Here is a 22,495-nt window from a genome sequence, read left to right as displayed (position 1 = left end):
TTTTAAAAATATTTTATTTATTATTTTTATTTTATGTGTAAGAGTGTGTTGCCTGCACATATGTGAGTGCACCCGTGTTGTGCAGTGCTGTGGAGGTCAGAAGAGGGCTTTGGATTCCCCTGGAACTGGAAATAAGGATGGTTCGTAGCCGCCATGTGCTTTCTGGGAATCAAACCCAGGTCCTCTGCAAGAGCAGTCAATGCTCTTAACTGCTGAGCCATCACTCCAGCCTCATTCTGCTTTGATTTCTAATAGTCATCTCAAATTTAACCTACCAAACTGATTTCCTAATAATCGACCTACCCCTGACCTGCTTTTCCCTCAGTCTCTCTCATCTTATTTACTGGCAGCCCCATAGGGTTTGGCTATATAGCCTAGACTGGACTGGATCTTGAGATCGTCCTACCTCAGTCTCCCTAGTGCCTGGATTACAGGTGTATAGCACCGTGCCTGGTAACACTTTTCTTTTTGCTGCTCTCTGCCGTATATTTTGATAACAGAGAAATCTTCTTGAGGTCTTTGTAATGTGTACAGAAACGAATCACTTCTCTTTGATCCTTGCCACTTCCCTCATGCTAGCCTCCGTCTTCTTTCATCTGGACTATTATATAACCTCTTGGTTTCACTCTTTCTCTTCAGTCTGTTTCAATACAATATTCAGAATGCCAGGTCTTTTTGGAACTACCTCTTGGGCATATTTGAAATATGTAGTCATTTCTCCATATCCAATGTTAAACATTCTTCATATATCTTTGCAATTTTTTGCTTATTGTCTGAGTCTATATGACTATCTTTGTGTGGAGTTTTATTAGTCAGTTTTTTGTCACTGTGACAAATACTGAGGGGAACAATTTAGAAGTAGAATTTCTTTTGGTTCACAGACCTGTTACTGTGGGTGTGTGGTAAGGGAGAACACCACAGTGGCAGGAGTGTGGCAGAGGAAGTTGTTTGCCTCATAACTAGGAACTTGAGAGAATGGGACCTGAGCAGGCCATAGTCCACAGGGCATATGTCCAGTGATCTACTTCCTTCCACCAGACCTTATCTTCAGAAGTTTCCATCATGTCCCAGGAATGCCATGAACTTATAGATTGATTCCATTACTGGATTAACCATTGATTAGGTTAGAACTCTCATTATCCAATCGCCTTTCCGTGATGAGATCTACTAGCTAGAGACTCAGCCTTCAACACATGAGCCATTGGGGGAGACAAGTCTTATCTAAACCATGGAAGGAGCTTTGGCTTAAAAAAAAATTCATATAGTCTAGTATAGTACTTGACTAATAGTAGTTGCTCAGTAATTGGGTGAATGAATAAATTTTCTCTGATTAGAAAGCTGAGAATTTGAAAAGTAACTTTCCCACATAGGTAATTATAAGAGTTGGGTAGTAAATAGTTACAGAGTAGAATACTGTGCTGATTTCAAAATACATGATTTGAAAGAGGTATAAAACATAGTGTCTGTTCTTAGCATAGATTACAGTCCATTGAAGGTGTTTAGCTTCATGCCTGTAAAAGTAGAGGCAGTTGTATCAAATGATTCTTAGTGTATAGAGTGGTACATACAGTACAGAAAGATGACTAGTGCTAATGGCACTTGGAGTAGAAAGAGAAGGGATTTCTATGGTGAAAGTTGCTATATATAATGCTCTGGAAGACTGATTGTCATTAATTTAGAATGATTTAAAATAAGCTTTTGGAAACTAGGGAGATTGCTTTTGTAATCCTTTCCTAGGCTTTTGATTCTAGAAGGATTATGTTTAAGGAATTTTAAATATCTTATGCAGCTCTTGAACACTTTTCAGGTGGAATTAAATTTTTTATTATGTCTAGTTATGAGCATCACAGGATCATTTACAGTTCTCTTGGTGATTAAACAGTATAGTCCTTCTGTTTAGAGTCCAGGCAGGTTGTCAGGCAGTGACTGAGAAACCTTTTTAAACCCTTGGTGTTTTCAAGAATCCTCTGTTCATGAAGTGGTGAGAAACGCCACCTGCTGGTTGTAGGACTTTCATTTCTCTCCTTGATCTTGATGTTAATGTTCTAACTTAAACTACACTAGATAACTGTTCAAACCTGCAGTGCTTCACACTGTATTATAACAAGTCTAAAAATAGTAAAGAAATCGTGAAACAATTTGGCATATAGAATCCCATTTGGAGGGAATCACAAAGTGAGCTGGGAGAAAGAGCAACTAGGCAGAAAGTTCTACACGTTCTCAGAATCCTGCCTTCTAGCAGGAGGATTTTTGAAATCCTTGAGATACGTTGTTTTTCCCCACTACTTTGTCCTCAGCACCCATCAAAAAGAACACATGGTAAATACTGAATTACTGGGATGGAGGCATAAATAAATTCTGTGTGTACTGTGTGGAGTTAGAGATAGCCACATGGTCCAGTTTGTAAACAGAATAGTTATGATTTTCTCAGTCTTTGTGTCTTGAAGTATATGATTAAGATCTACCTAAATGTATAGTGTCACAAGATTAATTTATATTTCTTATAATTATATTTTGCCAATTGGTGTTTCTCACCAAGGAAATCGAGGCTTACTAACTTAAGGTAAGAACTCATTATAAGGAAGTGACAGGTTAATTCAGCATCTGACCAGTTTTCCTCTAAAAGTTGTGTTCAGACTTTTAGTAACTGTGCTGTGACTACAAGGTGATCTGGGAGCAGCCTAGCAAACAAGGGTATATGGTCACCTTTCTCTAAAACTTCCCATGTGCCACAAGTAAGTGAAATTACTTTTGGGGTTGCATTTAAAGATGGCCTCAGAATTTAAGGATAAACAATATAAAAATGATACCAATTACTTGGTTTCTTTGATTTAGATGATTTTATATGACTTAAGATAGTGTTTAATTCATTGAAGTTATATTGATAAAAGTTTATTTATATCTTTATTCTGAGGGTCAAACCCAGGGCCTTACATATGCTAGCACTGTACCACTGAGATACACCTTCAGTCACTTAACTATTCTTTTTTGTGACTAAAAATGAAGTTTATTTTTCCAAGCTCACAAAATTTAATCCAAATTTGTGTAATGCTTGAATTTTTAATCTAAACCTGTAACATTTTATTGTATTTTTATTGAATTTTTTTCTTTTTATTAGTGCATATTGTTAAAAACAATGGGTTTCATTATGATATTTTCATAATGTACTTTGATCATATTCATTCCCTAATAAATTGTATTTTGTTTTAAGTCAAATTCTATACCTGATTCTTTATAAACTGCATATAAGTTTATACCTATGTACAAGGTAAATGTTTAAACGATTTGGGGGGTGAGCTTCAACATACAACTGTTTTATGAGGACATTGTTTCTTATATCTGTAACAAATAATAAAGTATATTTTAAGAAAACTGTATTTTTGGCAATAGAATAGCTAATGATTTTGGACTGAGTTTTAAGACAGTCCATTTTTAAAAACACTGAAATGGCATTATAGCATAGCGTAATTCCCATTATCATATTAGTAAAAACCTGAGGTGTTGTTTTATGGCAGGTGTTTTATTGGTTCTCCTTTGAATTTCTGAAAGAACTACTCCTGCTGTCCGTGGGCCTGCTGGGCTCCTGCTCTGACTGCTTGTCCTGTCACAGAGTCCTTGCTTGACTGAAAATAGAGTATGACTTGATTGCTTAAGGAATCAGTTATTACCCTATGTTTCATATTTCTTGTATGTATGGTGCTGATTAACTTAGTAAAAGTGGAGAGACATTATCTAGGCCCTGGGAGCATTGCTTCTAGATCTGGAAAGCTGTATGTTTGTTTAATTTATGAAGGTGCCTCCTCAGAGAAAAGAAAAGATGAATGCTTTATGTAGCTAGATGATTAGATTGTAACCCCACCAAGGTTTATGAATTGTGAATTATGGATTACTTATAAAAACAAGATAAACTATATTCCTGGTTATATTAGCAGTAATATAGCAGTAATATAGTAGATGGCAGCAGGCTTAATTTAATAGGACAAGATGAGTTGCATCATAAACTTCGTGGATTTAGTGCTTTATTTAAATGATTTCTGATTTTGAAAAATAGATATTCAGAAAACTGAGGAATAAGTAAGTAGGAGATACTTTTTCTTTTTTAAAAAAAGTAATTTTTTTTTTTTTTAGGCAGGGCATGTAGCTCAGTCATAGAGCACTTGCATAGCATGCCCAAGGTCCTGACTTCTGTCCCCAACACTATATAAAGAAACAAATATTTTAAAAACCAAAGCAGTAATGTGAAAGCCTCCCACACAGTCCTGCGGTGTGGACAGGGAGAAGGCAGGGGAAATCGCCTCCTCCTCTCTTGCTTCTTACAGCCCGCTGTGCCTCACTCAGGTTCCAATTGTTGCACTCTCTGCAACTGCAAGTTCCTCTGTCCGGGAAGACATTGTACACTGCTTAAACCTGAAAAACCCTCAGATTACCTGCACAAGTTTTGATCGACCAAATCTATATTTAGAAGTTGGACGAAAAACAGGGAATATCCTTCAGGATCTAAAGCCATTTCTTGTAAAGAAACCAAGGTAAGGTTATAGCGATTGATGAAATTCTTTGTAAATTAGTGATTGTATTTTTTTTTTGTTTTTTTAGTATTTCTTTCTAATACATGTTTTAATATGATTCAGATTTAACCTTTGTGGCTCAAGTCAAGTTTGATACTATATAATCAATTCAGGAACCTAGATTAAATCATTTTGTTTTTGAAGCCAGGAAGTAATTCTTCTGATATTGTTTATATTAAATATTGTTGTGTGACTTGGACATATACTCCTAATAATTTCTAAGTAAATAAATAAGACATGAGCCTTTCATATGAATTCTATCTAGTTTGCTAATTACATATTGACTTAGTTTTAAGGATTTTTTTAAAAAGGTCCTGGTATAAACATGATGGAGCCTGTACACATCCCAAGGAATGTTGTAGTTACTTTATACAGGTGAGCTAGTTAAATCCCGTCCCTGCTCAGGAAGGTACCTCTATCTCTATTTTACTTAAACTGTCAATAGAACTTCTAATATTTGTTTTGTTAAATATATTTCATGTTTTATTTTATATGCTAAGAAGCCTTCCTGTGCCTTATTCTCTGATCTGTCTGCTGAGTGAAAAGTTGATAATTCATGATATGAAATGTGTTGTTTAGTCTAAACAAAATAAAATAATTTTCTTCTAATAATATAAACACAAAACAAATCCAGGCAAATAAGAACTTAGAGCATCTTTAGTTTCTTCTACTTCCAGAAAGGATAAAAGTAAGAAAAGATGAGTTGTAGGTTAAGGAATCCCTATAGTTATTTTTGAGAACGTTAAGGAATAATTTACATAATAATTAAGCTATTCTCATTATGTGGAATAAAGTAAGAATATACTGAATGTATTCACAGTGTTCGGCTGTTCCAGAGGCCTCTTTGTATACAGTGTACTTGACTTTTACACTAAAGGGAAAATTTTTCTTTCCAAAGGCTTATTTGTTCTAAACTGGAAGTGTCCACAGTCAAACTACTCTTTGATCCTTTCCAGTACTTATTATTTTCAATATCTATGGCTGTTTCTCCTTATAGTGACCTTCCTTCTTTAAAAAAATGTTTTTCGGAAATGTTTACCTCTCTCCCCCCATCATCTTTTGTGATGTTTCATTTCCTTTTTTTATCTGGTATTTTCTGGCTTACAAATATGCAAATGCTTTCTTCTCATTTTTATGTTAAATCTTCTAATTGGGATTATTTTTTGGCCCAGGCTGTTATTACCTCTCCTAACATATCTCTCTCCTTCCTAGTGCTACTTGATGTATTCGTAATAGGACTTTCAGATTTGTCATCTGCAAACACACCCTTAGATCTGGGAGTACCCTTCTAAAAATCTTCGCTATGGAATGAAGACTAGATTCCTTTGCTTTTTAATATTTATAACCATCCAGGGTCTTGATATTTAATGTGAAATAGTTTTCCTGAAAGCGTGTCCAGGAAGATTTTGTGCCCATTTTAATCCTTTCCTGAAGAGCTGTGAGGCTGGAGAGATAGCTCTATGGTTAAGAGCACTGACTGTTCAGAGGACCAGGGTTCAATTCCCAGCACCCACATGGCAGTTAACAACCAACCATTCATAACTCCAGTTCCAGGGGAATTCCATTCTCTCTTCTGACCTCTGTGGACATTACATGACATGGGTGCACTTACACACAGGCAGACAATACACTGATACACATTCAAAAAAAAATTAAAAAATAAAATGTTAAAAAAGAAAAAAGAAGAGCTGTGGTATTGGGAATCATAGGCAGTCAGAATATCTCTCGCAGGTCCCAGGCATGATGTGGAGAGTTGGCAAAACTTAAGAATATTGCCTTTATTTCCATTTTCTTCTCTTCTTTTTATTCTTCAGGGTTTCTTTTCAGTATTTATACTTTTATATTCATTGAGTTGATTTGTTTCTTCTCCGTGTGTGGTGTGTGCATGTGTACAGTGTATACCTGTGTACAAGTTTGTGTATGTGCATGTGTGAGTGAGCATGCATGTGGAGGGCAGAGACAGACGAAAGGCATCTTAGTTGTGCTCCAGTTGAGTTAATGTATTTCTTTTTTGTTTTTGGTCTTTTTGAGACAGGGTCTCTCTGTAGCCCCAGCAGTCCTGGAACTCACTATGTAGATCAGGCTGGCCTTGAACTCACAGAGATCCACCTGGCTCTGCCTCCTGGGTGTTGGGATTAAAGGCATGTGCCACCATGTCTGGCTAATGTATTTCTTTTAAAAATTTTTTATTATTTATTTTTTATTTTGTGTGTATGAGTGTATTGCCTACATGTATGTAAGTTCACCCCTGTCCCACAGTGCCTGTGGCGGTCAGAAGAGGGCATTGGATCCCTTGGAACCAGAGTTAAAGACTGTTGTTAGTTGCCATGTGGGTGCTGGAACCGAACCTGGGTCCTCTGCAAGAGCAGCCAGTGCTCTTAACTACTGAGCCATCTCTCTAACCCCAAGTTAATGCATTCCTTAAACTAAACTTATTTTGTTTCTGTATTCGAGATAATTTTAAGTTAGAATTTTTGATATGGAAGCTTGTGTGACAACTATGATGCCTTACTTTGTGTGGATTATTCAATAAGACGCTTAGCAGTGGGGACTGGAGTGATGGTTAGTTGGCCAGTGAGCTCTGGGGAGCCATATCTCTTCATTCCCCAAACCTGGGGTTACGGGCATGTGACTCCAAGCCTGCTTTTATGTGTGTGCTGGGCATTTGAAGTCAGGTCCTCATGCTTACATGGCAAACTCTCTTCCTTGCTGAACCATCTCTGCAGCCCCAAATATGTTTTAATAGCTCTAAAATACTAGTTTTTTAATATTGATTGAACCAGCATGAATAATTATAGTCATGTAATTAGTGTATTGAGGGATTAAATCAATGTTCTACAAAAATCAGTTTGCACTTTTAATAAGCATAAGGATTTTCAGTAGACCTTTTAGCAAATGCTTTTTTTTATAACATTTATAACCTCAAGATTATTAGTAAATGCTTCCTTGAACTATAAAAGCAATATTTTAGGTGAATATGATCAAGATACTTTTATATATTTATGAAATTGTCAAAGCATAAATAAAAATATTTTTAAAAGCAATGTTTCTAAGAAAAATTTAGTTGTTTTTTTTTTTTTTGGTCTTTTTGAGACAGGGTCTCCCTGTAGTCCCAGCTGGCCTGGAACTCACTGTGTAGACCAGGCTGGCCTCGAACTCACAGACATCTGCCTGCCTCTGCCTCCCAAGTGCTGGGACTAAAGGTGTGTGCCACCATGCATGGCTAAATTTTAGCTTTTTGAAGTAGCTATAGATCACCAAGTGATCATAGAGTGGGTAAGAATTGTGTAATATTTTATGTACTGATAAAATTACTGATTTACTTCTTTTACATAAATCAAGACTAATTGTGAATCTAGTTTATTCCTTTCCTAAAAAATATTTATATCAATAGCTTATAAAATTTTGAAAGTTTTCTTCTAAAATAAACTGGTTTCTGGTTGTAAGTTCAATCTGGGCCAATCGTTCTGAATCTGGGGTTTTTAAGCCAACACAATTTGTGTCCATATTTGTCTTTCCATTATGTTTTAGATTTTCAAATGATTAAATCATTTTTTGGCTCCTTTTATTTAATAGAAAATAGAAAGGAAAGCTTAAAGACGATAAACCCAAACTACTCTGAAGTATAATATATGTATTTGAATATTCTCATTTCCTCTTTCTCTCTTTCTTTCTCTCTCCCTCCCTCCCCTCCCTCCCTCCTTCCCTCCCTTCCTCTCTCCCTCCACAGTTCTGCCTGGGAATTTGAAGGTCCAACTATCATCTATTGTCCTTCCAGAAAAATAACAGAACAAGTTACTGCTGAACTTTGGAATCTGAAATTAGCCTGTGGAACATACCATGCAGGCATGAGTAGTCGTGCAAGGAGAGATGTTCATCATAGATTCATGAGAGATGAAATTCAGGTATGAGGATCAATCGTCTTTACAATGTATTCACCATAGGGAATGTAGATATTTATCAAATATTTACCAAAACTTTTTGAATAATTTTTTTGTGTATTGAGCATAATGTTGTATTCTAGTTTGCTTTCTATTGCAGTGATAAAACACTAACCAAAAGCAACTTATGGAAGAAGGGGCTTATTTCACATTAAAGCTTACAGTCTGTCATGAGGGGAGCCAGGGCAGGAGCTCAGGGCAGGAAACCAAAGCCAGCAACTGAAGCACAGACCATGGAGGAACACTCTTACTCCTCAGACCTGTGCGCCACCTGCTTCCTTATGTAACCCAGGACCACCTGCCCAGGGGTGGGACCACTCACGTCACTCGTCAGTCAAGAAAATGGCTCACAGACAAAGCCCACAGGCCAGTCTGATGGAGGAAATTTCCCAACTGAGGTTCCCTCTTCCCAGGTGTGTCCAAGTGAGAACTAAAACTGTGCAGTTCATGTGGTCACTCTAATAAGGGTAATTATTGGATGAAGTGGAGATGGGTGTGTGAATAAACTGCATAGTATCATGTAAATAGCACATTGTGTCTTTTGCTGAGGTAGACAGCAGAGAACACTGGCTCTGTTGGAGTAGGCTTTGTAATGGGAGTGGCCCATCTAGGAAGATGAAATCTGAGTAAAGTCTAAGTTTGTAAAGTTTACCAGGTCAGTGGGTAAAGAGGGCAAAGGAATTGGTTATAGACTTCCAGGAAGGACCAGCACATTAGAGACAGTCATGTGAAAGTGTATACTGGGGTCCGGAAGCAAGAGACGTTTGGCAGGGTTGCAGCGGAAGATAGTGAGGAGTAGGAGTGGCCATGAGGGACAGTATGGAAACTTCAGAGACTAGGGGAAGACGCTGTGCTGGTTGTTAGCCAGCTTAAAGATGGCTTTAAAACTTGCAGAAGGCAGGTTTTGAAGATGACTCATACCACAAAATCCAAGGACCTGAGTTCAGAGAGAACTAACTCCTCTGCATTGTTCTCTGGCCTCAACACACATGGCATGGCATGTTTATGCTTATATGCACACACACAGAGTGAATAAATAAATATAATAAAAATAAAAATTTGAAACTAAGAAGCAGACAGGCTTAGTGTAATATTCTTGTAATCTTTCCTGTTTACATTAGCTTTAAATTTTAAAAAATTTTATTATTTTTATTTTATGTGTATGTGTGTATTGCCTGCATGTAGGTAAGTGCACCTGTGCTGACGAGGACAGAGAGACTGTCACATCCCCTGGAACTGGAATTACAGACAGTTGGTAGCTGCCATGTGGGTGCTGGGATTTGAACCTGGATCTTCTACAAGAATAGCCAGTGTTCTTAACTGTTCAGACATCTCCCCAGCCCCTAGCCTTAAAAATTTAAATTTAAGTGAAATTTTATCTATTAGGTAAAACAGTTTAAAATAGAATAAATCTGGTTGCAGTTGATATGAGGAGAAAGGGGGTCCATGAGTCTCCCTGTCGATGTGTGTGCATGTTGTCTGTGTATATGCATGGGCATATATGTTTGTGAATATGTGCACATGTATGTGGAGGCCAGAGGTTAGCCTCGGGTGTCATTCCTCAGGAGCCATCCACCTTGGTTTTTGAGATAGGGTCTCTCATTGACACCTGTGGCTCCCCAATTAGGCCAGGCTGGGTGGGCAGTGAGACTAGGGCTCTTTCTTTCTCCACCTTACCAGTGTTAGGATTAAAAGTGGAGAATAAGAGACTGTAGAGTATAGGATGGGACTCCTATATGGAATCTCGCCCACCCGTGGCTCAGGGACCATTGTGGAAGAGAAAGCGGAAAGATTGTAAGAGCCGGGGCTGGTTCATGAATGTATGAGGTGGAGGCTTCCAGGCCAATGGAGGCTTGAAGAAATAAAAATTTAGAAAAAAAAAAAAAAAGTCTCTCTCTCTCTCCCCTGTTCTGCTATGTTCCCTGAGCCTTAGGTATAGAGGTTGCATTGTAGATGTGTCACTTAGGAATAGGCATCTCACATATACTTAGTCTCTGTGTTTGGCCAGTTGTAGAACTCTGTAATAGTCTCAATCTGTTGCAAAAAGAAGCTTCTTTGATGAATGGTGAGAGCTATATTTGTCTAGCAGATATATTTTTAATGACACTTTAATTGTTATCATTTGCACATGGAAATAGTTCTGTCATGTCTTCATTGAAAAGGATCAGTGCTCCAGGCCGTTCATTCTCTTCAGGAGTTTCCTCTGTTATCTGGCTGCAATTTGCATGTTCTGCTACTATTGATTATTGGTTTTTGTGGTTCTTCATTGATTCCCCACTTTAAAAGTTGAACGCTTACTCATCTTTTGTATGCTTCGCTGTCTTTTTCCTTCCCCCCCCTTTTTAAAAAGCAAACAGTATTTATTCATTTATTTTTTTAATTTTTAATAACTACATGATTAGAAGAAGCATTTCACTACAGCTTTAACATATTTAGTAACACACTCCAGAGCAAGAGTACATCTCTTTCACAAGTGGGTGCAAGTTTCTAGGTTCACAGTTGAATTAATACATTATACAATATTGAACTCGGTATAAGCCCTGTAAGACATTAAATTGAATGACTTTTTAACCTTTAAAAAGCTTTCTGTTTCATTTTAGAATATATTGTTCCTTGCAGAAAGACTCATTGTTTTTGCTACTAACACTGAGATGTTGGCACATGCATCTCTAATCTGTATGTATCTGATTATTACTAGTCATAATCACTTGCACTTGGATCCTTGGCACCTGTGTATGTGTATAGAGTCATCGGGTAGATTTCAGTGGTAATGTTTATCACCTCTACTAATTAGCATGATGTAAATTTCCATGCTTCCTCCTCAAATATAATACATTTAAAAAAATTTGTTGATTTTTTTTTGTGTGTGTGTATGTATGTATATCACATAGAACATCCCAAACCATCTTATTCAACTATACACCCACTTCCCAGATGGTACCTCCCATAGCCTCCCTCCCCTCACTAGAGCCCTTTTTCTCTTCTGAATTTATTTACATAATATTTCTGGTTAGATAGTATACAATTATTACTCTAAATACTTTTTACCTTTAATCCTTGTAATACAGTATTACTTTTCTTGGTTATTATTTTGTATTCTTGGTAATATTTTTAAATATTTGTGTACTCATTACTAATTTTTTCTTAAATTTCTCCCCAATCATTTAAATTTTATTTTAATATGTTTGTTCTTATTTGGTAGTCTGACAGTTTTATCTTTTCAGCATTATACCAGTACATCTTAAAGACACAGAAATAACTACATTTTACTCTACATTCTTGAATGAGAAATTTTTACATTAAGATAATATTAGGATAAAATAGTCTGTCATCAGACAAGAACACTTGAGACTTCATACTAATATAAAAGTTGTATTTAATATTTATTATATTATAAATATTTCAAGGTCTTATTTTGTGTCATAGTTCCAGATGGTTACTGGTGTATTTAAGTACATAATCTTTTAATCTTTAAATAATTGGTTGATATTATACTGATTTAAGCTTCATGCCAGGGACTTTGAAGAACAAATTACTGATGTATTTTTTAAAGTTTTAGAACTGTTAAAATATGATTGTCAATCTGTTTTGCTGTTTATCCTCAGTGTGTCATAGCTACTATAGCTTTTGGAATGGGCATTAATAAAGCTGACATTCGCAGAGTTATTCATTATGGTGCTCCTAAGGAAATGGAATCATATTACCAGGAAATTGGTAGAGCTGGCCGTGATGGACTTCCAAGTTCTTGTTACTTACTCTGGTCTCCAGCAGACTTTAACATAACTAGGTAAAAACATTTACTGGTTTCATCTCACAGATGTCTTTCTTTCTAAGAAAGTATTTAAGGTAGTGTCCAGAATTTCAAATAATTTGTAAGTGCATTTAAATGAACCACCCCCCTGCCCCCAAAAAGCCTAGCAGGACATCCATGAAGAACATTTGTGTGAGTCTCATCACATAGAAGAGTTGACTTAATTCCACACATGCTTTAGTTACATGAAGCATTAACAAAATGAGTACTAACTTGGAGGTGTGACATAGGTCTGTGGTATGCCATCTTGCTGCTGTGTAGTAGTGAACAGTCCTTCCCTTTAGACCCTTGTGTGGCATGTCTCCAATCATATTTACCGAGATACTGTTTATTTTGCTATTTTTTTCGTACTTTACTGTAATGGTGGTTATTCCAAAAGACTCCAATTCTTGTTTGACTCTTTTTACTATTATTTCCTTAATTTGTTTCACGAAAGCCTGCCAAGTATCATAGACTGTGAAAATTGCTTTGTTGACTGTGTAAATAGTTATGTCTTACTATGTTGACAGAGTGCTGGGAAAAATAATAAGTGTTCACTTCTTAAATTCAAGAAAAGGAAAACCATTTTACTTAAGTACTGAATAAATTGTCACTTAAATTCTGTTAGATTATATTGGAAAATATACAATGTCAACTTGTAAAAATTTAGAAGATTTATTATTTTGTCTATAGTAGGGCAAAAACAAAACAAACAAACAAACAAAAAAAAAACAAGGAAGAAAGTCACCTATACAGAATTACCAATGAGTCTGCCAAGACAAGGGGATTTTGGAAAGGTACCTCCAAGTTGAGGAATAAATTAGGATTTTCAGTGGACATACTAAGTTCATCCTGTTAAAATGATGGTTGAGGCTACCCGATGCAGATTCTGTTCTTTTTCATTCTTCAACAAGGTTTTGTTCAGTGAAGGCCTAAATGCTTAAAATTTTAGTATAGATTGATTGCTCTTTGTATTAGTCACAAGGTAAAGCTATAGGGTTAGGACAAAAAGTAATTGAGTAAGGGTCTGGTGAGATGGCTCAGCAGGTAAAGACACAGCCACCGAACCTTGACAACCAGAGTTCGGTCCCTAGGAGCTGCATGGTGGAAGGAGAGGACCAACTCTACTAGTTGTTCTCTGACCCCCACATGCATGCTGTGGCTGGCACGCACGCATGCACGCGCGCGCGCACACACACACACACACACACACACACACACACACACACAAATGTTTAGGGAAAAAATTGAGCAAGGCCTGAGGATAAATTTATTACTGAGATTTTAAACTTCTAGAATGAAACAAATGAGTAACTAGAGCTGTCAAAAATATTTTTGAGTAACAGTTCATTTGTGCATTCTGACTTTTTAGAACTCTGAGAGAATTGCATAGAGGTATTGTAACTAATCAGAAGGTTAGATATTCAGAATATTAATGAGTGAAGTCCATGGTGATAAGGTTCAATTTTGTCATTGAATTCTAATAGGCTAATCATTGTTCTGTCTTGCAATATCTAAAAACTATTTTATCTAGACTTTATTTATTCTTGGAAAGATGTTCAGCACTACTTGTGAGATTTATAATCATTTGATATTCAGAATTCATGGAATTCCTTCACAGAAGGCTAGAAATGAACAATCAGGATAAGTTACAGCAGCATTGACTTTTAAAAATATAAACAAACATATTGTTAATGTTATTTCATAATTTTAAGTAAGTTAATACTGTTGACTAAAAAGTCAGTTATAATTAGTTGGGAAAAAAAAAAACAACCCTTAACTTTAGTACTTTACTATTACTCCAAATGCCCTATAATGTATAGGGACAGTTTTGGAGGACTGAACTATCTTCTGAAGAGCTGAAGAGCTGAAGAGATGAAGATTCATATTGGAGTGTTGAACCTCTTCTTCAGTATTTTTACACAGATGCTTTTATGCTTTTTTGCCTCATACAAAATCAATTAAAATAAAACACAAAATTCTGAGTAAAGTTCAAGATCCATATATCAGAAAGCTGCCTAGAAACCATGAAGTCTGTGGTGTAACTATCAAACTGAAAACCATAGAATACATAATTTTTCAAAGGTGCAGGGAGAATTTTCTCTTGTCAGAGGATGTTCACTGAGAAGAAATACAAGGGTCCTTTCTAAAGAATAGAAGTATCTTCATTGTGATAGAGGTGGGGCTTTGTAGGTTACTAAAAATAAAGTAACAAAATTGATAATGCCATTTTACATATTCCTATGATTTTTTTCTTTTAAATTGGCAGGCATCACCTTTTTGAGATACATGATGAAAATTTTCGATTGTACAAATTAAAGATGATGGCAGAGATGGAAAAATACCTTCATTCCAGCAGATGTAGGCGACAGTATGTATGATTTCTTTGTATCAGTTACAAGCATAAGTTTTTTTAGATGGTACTTTTAAAAAGCAAAGCTTTACTAGACAGTTAAAATTATTTCAAAAGGATATTTTGCTGCATGTATGCCGAATTTTAAGGCAGGTTTATTTGTGCCTGAATAAATTGTGAATTAATGAGGTCCCAAGATAAAGGTAGTGATGATGAAGTTACCTGATTTTTAGTGGTGGATTTAACATGTATGTATTTGTTCTTTAATTTTAAACTTTCTTTTGTCCAGAATCATCTTGTCTCATTTTGAGGACAAAAGGCTACAAAAGGCCTCCTTGGGCATTAGGGGAACTGAACAATGTTGTGATAATTGCAGGTTCAGGTAAGGTTTTCTCTTTGATGAACATTCTAAAAACCCATTTTTCTTTTCAAATCATGCTTAATTGAATTTTTATTGGATGATCAGTAGTTTAATTTTTAAAAATGAAGCAGTAATTATTTAAAATAAAACAAAATAGTTCAGGTTTTATTTTATATAATAAAGTCATAAAATAGTAGACCTAACTCTATCAGTAGTTATATTTGCATATAGGTAGCCTAAAAATACTATGTAAAGTCATAAATTGTCAAAATTAAATTTAAAATTATACCTATCCTATATACTTTCTGTAAGGGCAAGTACAGTTATGCAGGCAGGTTAAAAAGAATGAAATAGGGGCTAGAGAGATGGCTCAGTGGTGAAGATCTGGATTTGGTTCCCAGCACCCACATGGCGGCTAACAACTGTGCATAACTCCAGTTCCAGGGGACCTGACACCCTCTCTGGCCTCTGCAGGCATTGTATGCTTATGGGCAACTTACATAATACAGGCAAAACACTCATACATATTAAATAAATATTTTAATTAAAAAAGAATGAAATAGAATATATTGTGAAAACACCAATGAAAAGAAAAGAAGTTTGGGGGCTGGAGAGAGCGCAGCTGTTAAGAACACTGACTGTTCTTGCAGAAGACCCAGGTTCGAATCCCAGCATCCACGTGGCAGCAAACAACTGCAGTAACTCCAGCTCCAGGGGATTTGACAGCCTGTTCTGACCTCCGTGGGCATTGCACAACATGGGTGCACTTACCTACATGCAGGTAGTACATGCATACACATAAAATAAAAATAATAAATAGAATATTTTTTAAAAAGGGAAAAGAAAACAAGTAGATATTTTAGTATTGAGCAGTGGAGACTTTGGAGCAAAGATCAGTATGGGGGATGAAGAACGATATGCAGAAGTATCAGAGTTCTTCAGAGAAACAGCAGTGAGGAGAGAGAGATGGCGGGAGGGAGAGAGACGAAGGGAGGGAGAGGGAGGGAGGGAGAGAGAGGAAGCGAGGGAGAGGAAGGGAAGGAGGACGGGAGGGAGGGAGGGAGGGGGAGAGAGAGGAGAGAGAAAGAAAAGAGGAAGAGACTGATAGGAATTCTTGGCAAGTCTTAGAACTTGTAGGGCAGGTCAGTGATCTGGACACTCAGGCAAGAGCTGTTGTAAGTATTGAAACAGAATTCCTTCTCCAGAAATTCTGTTTTCTTTCAATTCAGTGGATCAAACTTACCTACATTGTTGAGAGTAGTTTCCTTTATTTAAGGTCATTTGACTGTAAATGTTAATCAGATCTACAAAACACATTTTCAGTGGCATCTAGATTATTGTCTGACCACCATAGCTTAGCCAATTTGGTACATTAATCATACAGCCCAGAAGACATAACCACAACTGCACATATACGTATCAAAAGAACTTACAGAGCTAAAAGGAGAAGCAGAGAAACCCACAAGTGTATTTGGTGGCATCATCATCTGCTTACAGTCAGTCATCAGTGGAATGAATGGACAAACAAGTGGGTGAGGAATGCCAGGTGTGATGTGCATGCCTTAATCCCAGGATCAGGAGGCTCAGAAATGAAGATCAAGGGTCTGCCACCAGCTAGGGCTGCATAGTGAGACCCCGTCTCAAAAACCATCAACAACATAAAAAGAATAAACAAGTGAATAAATCAAAATAAACTGAAAAGAAATGGAAGGGAATAATAAAGATAAAGCAGAAGTCCGTGAACTAGAAAAGAAGACCAGTAGGGGAAAGTCTGTGAACTCAAAAATTCTTCATCTGTGACAGTCAGTACAGCTTTTTACAAGACTGACAAAATAAGGGGGACACAGATTGTCAATATCAAAGTAAAGGGGATTTTACTACAGACACCCATAGGCATAAAAGTGAAAATCAGAGAACTTTGTGAACAGACCAGTTTATATAAATCCAATAGTATAGAACTATGAACCAATTCCTTAATAGCTTTTAAGTGGTAATGCTGAGTCATGATGAAACAGATAACCTGATTGTTCTTATAACCTTTATAAGGATTGAATTCCTCCTTAAAAACTTCTGAAAATAAAACTCTCACATGGCTTTAATGACAAATTCTACCAAGCATTTTAATGAATATCTGAAACATGGAACTGGAGGGATGTAGATCATCAGTTGTCAGAGGTTAAAAGGCAAAGAGAAAATGTTCCAAAGGGGTGGTATGAATGGGGATTTGAGAGAAATGAATTGTTTCTTGTTTGTGGTGAAGGTTTGATGAATCTGTGCATATGGATACACACAATTTAACTGTATATTATGCTGTAAATAAAATAAAAACAAATGATATGCCTCCTTGAGTTAGTTGTATCCCTAGGTGCAATAAGTAAGTCAAAAGCAGCATTGTTAGGGGTGGAAATTTAAAATTTTTTAGAAATTAATGATAACTACAGTAATACATACTTAAACTGATAAGATATAATTTAGATTATACTTTATGGGAACTTGATAACTTTACTCTGAAGAGAGCATCACCTAAGCAGGTTCAAATAGTATTTTTTTTCTGGAATACTGAATGTGTTCTTACTGCTTTCAAAGATATGTATAATATAGAAAGTAAGTGAATTAGGTAACCGCAGTGTATTAGTTGACAGTCTCTAAGGATTCCTTTTGTTCTCAAGTTAAAGAATTCTCATGCACATTCGTGATAATTTTGTATCTACTTGAAGGATGACTTAGGAATTAATTGCTAAGTGTCCCTGCAAGAAAAGTTTATAGTTTTGATGTATTTTATAATTATTAGGGTTCAAACCAATATGTTATTGCATAGCATTTTTTAGGTTAAATACTTTTTTGTGCTAACCCCCTTTTCCAGCATTATCTGTCACAAGAGTCCAATATTTGTATGTCGGGCAGGTGGGGCTGCTGTAGCTGTCTTTCAGCTTTGCTTTCATAAACATGGTTGCATTCTAGCTAATGGCTCCAGTGCCCCCCACAAAACCCAGCTTCTGGGGCACTACAAGAAACACTTAGGGTAGCATCCTCTGATGCTGCTTTATGATTTATTTCTCATGTTTTGGGTAATTCATGGACCCTTGGTTGTAGCAAACTTTTTTGTAGCTTCTGAAGCATTTGATACATTAGAAATGCTTTTGCATGTCTAATTGTTAACATCCTGGATTTCTAAGGAGCATGCTTTGTCTATGGTTTCTTAGTTCTTGGTGTATTACTACTTTGTTTTTAGATTGAATCGTTGCTATTCCATTTATGAGTCAGAGGACACATCACAGGACTTTGGTCCACAAGCATTCCAGCTCCTGTCTGCTATAGATGTCCTACAGGAGAAGTTTGGAATTGGGGTTCCAATTTTACTTCTCCGAGGATCTGTAAGTGTATCTGTAATGACCATCATGATTCTTGTTACTCCTATGACACATTTTTCCACAGGTTTCCTGTTATGATTGTGGCTTTGGCTTTAGATGAGTTATTGACAACTCAGAGTCACATCAAATCTAACCCTGTATTCCTTACTTTTGACAAAACTTGTGTATATCGTATCAGCTGCTGTTTTGATATTGGAAGCTGATGTTCAGCTGTGCATGGCTGGGTGGGTGTAGCAGCTTACCACATTGCAACTGGAGGAGTCCCTAGACTGGTGTTTCTTAGGATAATTAAGGAAAGTTAACTTTCCTTATGTCAGGGGACTGTTGGAACAAAATTATATCTTTTGGCACCCAGACACTATTATGTTCTTTGTGCAAAACTTTAGTTTCTGGGATTATTCTGTAAATGGCTGTGTTCAGTGACAGCATATGGCAGTGTTTTCTTTCTGCTGATTCTCTTTCCTGTGAGAAGTGTTTAAAATTCTAAGAAAGGGTTCTTGTTTGTTTGTTGGTGCTTTACCAATGAATAGCCAACTTCAGTTGGACTACTTTCTGTTTTGAGTAATTAGTGTGCCAGCAGTGTGTTAGCAAACTTCAGGTTCAAAGATGAGTAAGACCCACACCTCCAGTCACACAGCTTGTTTTCTGTAGCCCTTCTGTGTATATGATTTTATCTCTGACTTCATCTGTAAATCTAAGTACTATGTATTAATATGGGTTTAATAAATCAAGAGTAGGATACTTTCCAAATGTCTTTTTATTAAAAGTTGCTTTATAGTAGACATTAAAATGTTCATTTTTATGTAAAAAATTTAAATCATTAAGGTAAGCACATACTTGTTAAATATCTAAATGTGTCATGTAAGTATATTTGTTTTTATTTTGTTTAAAAAGTAGCATGAAATTAGTTGTGAAATATTTTAGGGAAGTACATTGAAAACTTCTGTTAACCTTTCATGTATTGATGCTTGAAAGAGTGGAGTGTAAAAATTTTGTTTTTAAATGACAAGTTTGCTTAAAATTGTAATAGCAATGTTGCCTAAGGAGCTTTGCTTTTAACTCTTTCCACAATACAGTCAAAAGAACATTAAGTTTACAGGAAGGCTCAAAAATAACTGAAATCTATAAAAATGTTTTCTTTGTTACCTTCAAAACTTGTCTATCTCAGTTGAATGTTTGATTCATAAATTATCCTTGTTTTAATTTGGTATAATCCAGCCATATCCAGTATCAACAAATAAATTTGTTTCTAGACAAACTTGAAGTGGTCACAAGAGGGATCAGGTTTCACCTATTATTTGAAAACTAAGTCAGACCACTTACACTGACAGTGTCTTCTGGGAGTCCTCAAATTAAGAAGTTTATCCTTTGTGAAATTTTATACGACCCTTGCTAGATAAGAGTACAAAACTTTTTAAAAAGTACCACTTAAGAAAATTTGTAGATACTAAGTGCAGTGAAAATAAGGCAGGTTCCTTCCCCCTACCAGCTTCAATGATCTGCTGTCTATGGGGAATTGTTTTAAAGAATTGTAATTGTAACTCCCTTGACAATGAAGCAAGTTGTCCCCCTTAACCAATTTAGGACAAGTTAATATCTTTGTTGGTAATTTTAATATGTAAGATGATATATCAAAGAGTTTTCGGAGTTATTTTGAAGAGATAATGTTTATAAAGTTTCAATAGTATATGATTCTGTTCTTTTACACAGAGTTTTTCTTAATATTATAAACAATGATGAGGTTATCCATAAATTTGTGAGTTCAACATTTTGTTTTAAGGTATTTGATTAGAAATTACATAGTATTGCCTAAGAAACTTGTTTTTACTGGCGGAAAACTCAATATGTAAAAATCTTTACAAATCTACTTGAATTGGTCATAAGATAGTGGCTATTATTTAAAGGAAAGCAGTCATAATTTGCATACCAGAATTAAGTGAAAATCTTCCTGAAAACATCATAGTGCTATTTCTTATTGTGGCCTCAGCATTACATAACACTTAAAATTTGGGGGGTGCATTTGTATATGTACATGTGGGTAGGTGTCCTATCTCATGTATATGCACATGTGGAAGCTAGGTCTATTTTGTGTCTTCCTCTATTACCCTCCACCTTATTATTTTGAGACAGTTTCTCACTGAAACTGGAGCTCAGTGTTTTGATTGGACTGGCTGGCCACCTGGTCCCTAGGAACCTCCTGACTTCACCCCTCCCTCCACTCAGCACTGGGGTTAGAGGCACGTGTGTCCACATCATGTTTTTATTTTTTTAATATTTTTAAAATTTTATGTGTATGAATATTGCCTGCATGTAGGTAGGTGCACCCATGTCGTGCAGTACCCGTGGAGGTCAGAAGAGGGTGTTTGATCCCCCAAACTGGAATTATGGAGTGTTGTTAGCTACCATGTGGGTGCTGGGAATCAAATTCAGGTCCTCTGCAAGATCTCTGAGCCATCTCTTCAGCCCCCATACCCAGTTTTGAAAAAATATTTGCATTAATTCATTGAGAAGTCCAGTGTGTTTTTATCATAGTCACCCCCACTCCTCCTTCTAACTCTTTCTAGATCTACCTCACTCCCACCCCTTCACCCCTTCTCAACTTTGTGTTCTGTCCCCATCTCTCCCCCATTGAATCTTAATTTGTGCTGCCTATATACTCATGGGTATGGGACCATCTAAGGGAGCATGGTCAACTTACCAGAGGCCACACCCTTAAGGAAAACTTACTCTTCCTCTCCCAGAAGCCATCAGCTGTCAATAGCTCCTCTTAAGCCCTTCCCCTATACTAGAGTGTCAGTTGGCTTGATCTTGTGCAGGTCTTATGCAGGCAACCACAGCTCCTATGAGTGCATGAGTGTAGCAGTGCTGTCAGGCACAGGATGCACCATTTTGCTTTGTTATTCCCCAATCTCTAGCTCTTACATTCTTTCCACTTCCTCTTCCAAGGTGATCCCAGAGCCTTGCAGGGAGGGATGATGTAGATGTCCCATTGGTGACTGAGCATTGCACAGACACTTATTCTCTGCACTTTGACCAGTTGTGAGTTTCTGTGATAACCACTGTTCATTGCTCAAGAAACTTCTCTAATGAGATCTGAGAGTGGTACTAATAATCTTTAGGTATAGAAATATGAATTTAGAGGGTAGTTTGATGATATCTCCATTTAGCAAAATAATAGTAGTAGGTTTACCCCTGGGGCCTGTGAGCTCCCTAACCATGGGATCTTGGCCAGATTTATAGTACCAAGCCTGTGTTTCCTCCTATGGAGGGAGGGGGTGGTTACCCTCATAATATTCATGCCACTATTGCACCCATGGGCATCCCATGCCTTGTTGGTCATTATTATAGCTCACAGGTTCACAACTGAGTGAAACTGGTGACTCCTCTCTCCCCTGCCCCAACTACTTCTATAGCAACTTTTGGTACTATGAAAGCTAGCCAGCCGGGAGGATGCTTCCTCATCAGTTGCAACTTGATTTTTCCATGTTCCATGACCAAAGAATGTGGTATCTGCAGCAGTAGGGTCTTACTGTCAAAGTCTGGTAGGCAACCATATTAGTTACTTTTCTGTTGTGATAAAATACCAGGACCAAGGCAATTTATAGAAGAAAAAGTTTAATTGGGCTTATAGTTCTAGAGAAGAGTCCATTGTAGTGAAGAGGCATGGCAGCACACAGGTATGGCAACTGGAGTGAAAACTTAGAGCTCACATCCTGAACAGCAGCGCAAAAGAGCAAACTGGAAGTGAGGCAAGGTCCACCCCCAGTGATGTAATTCCTTCAGCAAGGCCGTACCTCCTAAAGGTTCCATAACCTTCACCAACAAGCACCACCAACTGACCAAGTATTCAATTACTTGAGCCTATGTGGTACATTCTCAGATTCAAACCACCACAGCCACCAAGAGCAATGGCAATAATCTGTATTGTTTGGTGGATATCTGGGACCCCCCTCACCAACAACTCAAGAGGGAGGTGTCTAACACCTGGCACTGGGCTTTTTGTTTGGCAACCTATATCTCCTGTGATGAGTATTATCCCTATGTAGGTAACTCCAGTTAAACTCTTTTATATGGTTATTTATTATATATTTTATAAACTTTATATATAGTCATA

The 22,495-nt window shown here is 36.8% G+C and overlaps 1 protein-coding gene across 5 annotated transcripts in view; it reads left to right on the top strand.

Annotated features, from left to right (window-relative positions):
* Positions 1-22,495, top strand: part of Wrn (WRN RecQ like helicase) — a 135,191-nt gene that overhangs the window by 83,944 nt on the left and 28,752 nt on the right. For all 5 annotated transcript variants that reach the window (XM_029569246.1, XM_029569247.1, XM_029569245.1 and 2 more), the window contains exons 18-23: positions 4,339-4,526; positions 8,296-8,470; positions 12,112-12,293; positions 14,566-14,667; positions 14,939-15,031; positions 18,243-18,384. In XM_029569246.1, coding sequence (XP_029425106.1) covers positions 4,339-4,526; positions 8,296-8,470; positions 12,112-12,293; positions 14,566-14,667; positions 14,939-15,031; positions 18,243-18,384 — 882 coding nt within the window. The remainder of the gene's footprint in view (positions 1-4,338; positions 4,527-8,295; positions 8,471-12,111; positions 12,294-14,565; positions 14,668-14,938; positions 15,032-18,242; positions 18,385-22,495) is intronic.

The sequence above is a fragment of the Nannospalax galili genome, unplaced genomic scaffold (assembly GCF_000622305.1).
Source record: "Nannospalax galili isolate Female #2095 unplaced genomic scaffold, S.galili_v1.0 scaffold680, whole genome shotgun sequence".
NCBI classification, from domain to species: Eukaryota; Metazoa; Chordata; class Mammalia; order Rodentia; family Spalacidae; genus Nannospalax; species Nannospalax galili.
This window is presented reverse-complemented; position numbering and strand designations above follow the sequence as displayed.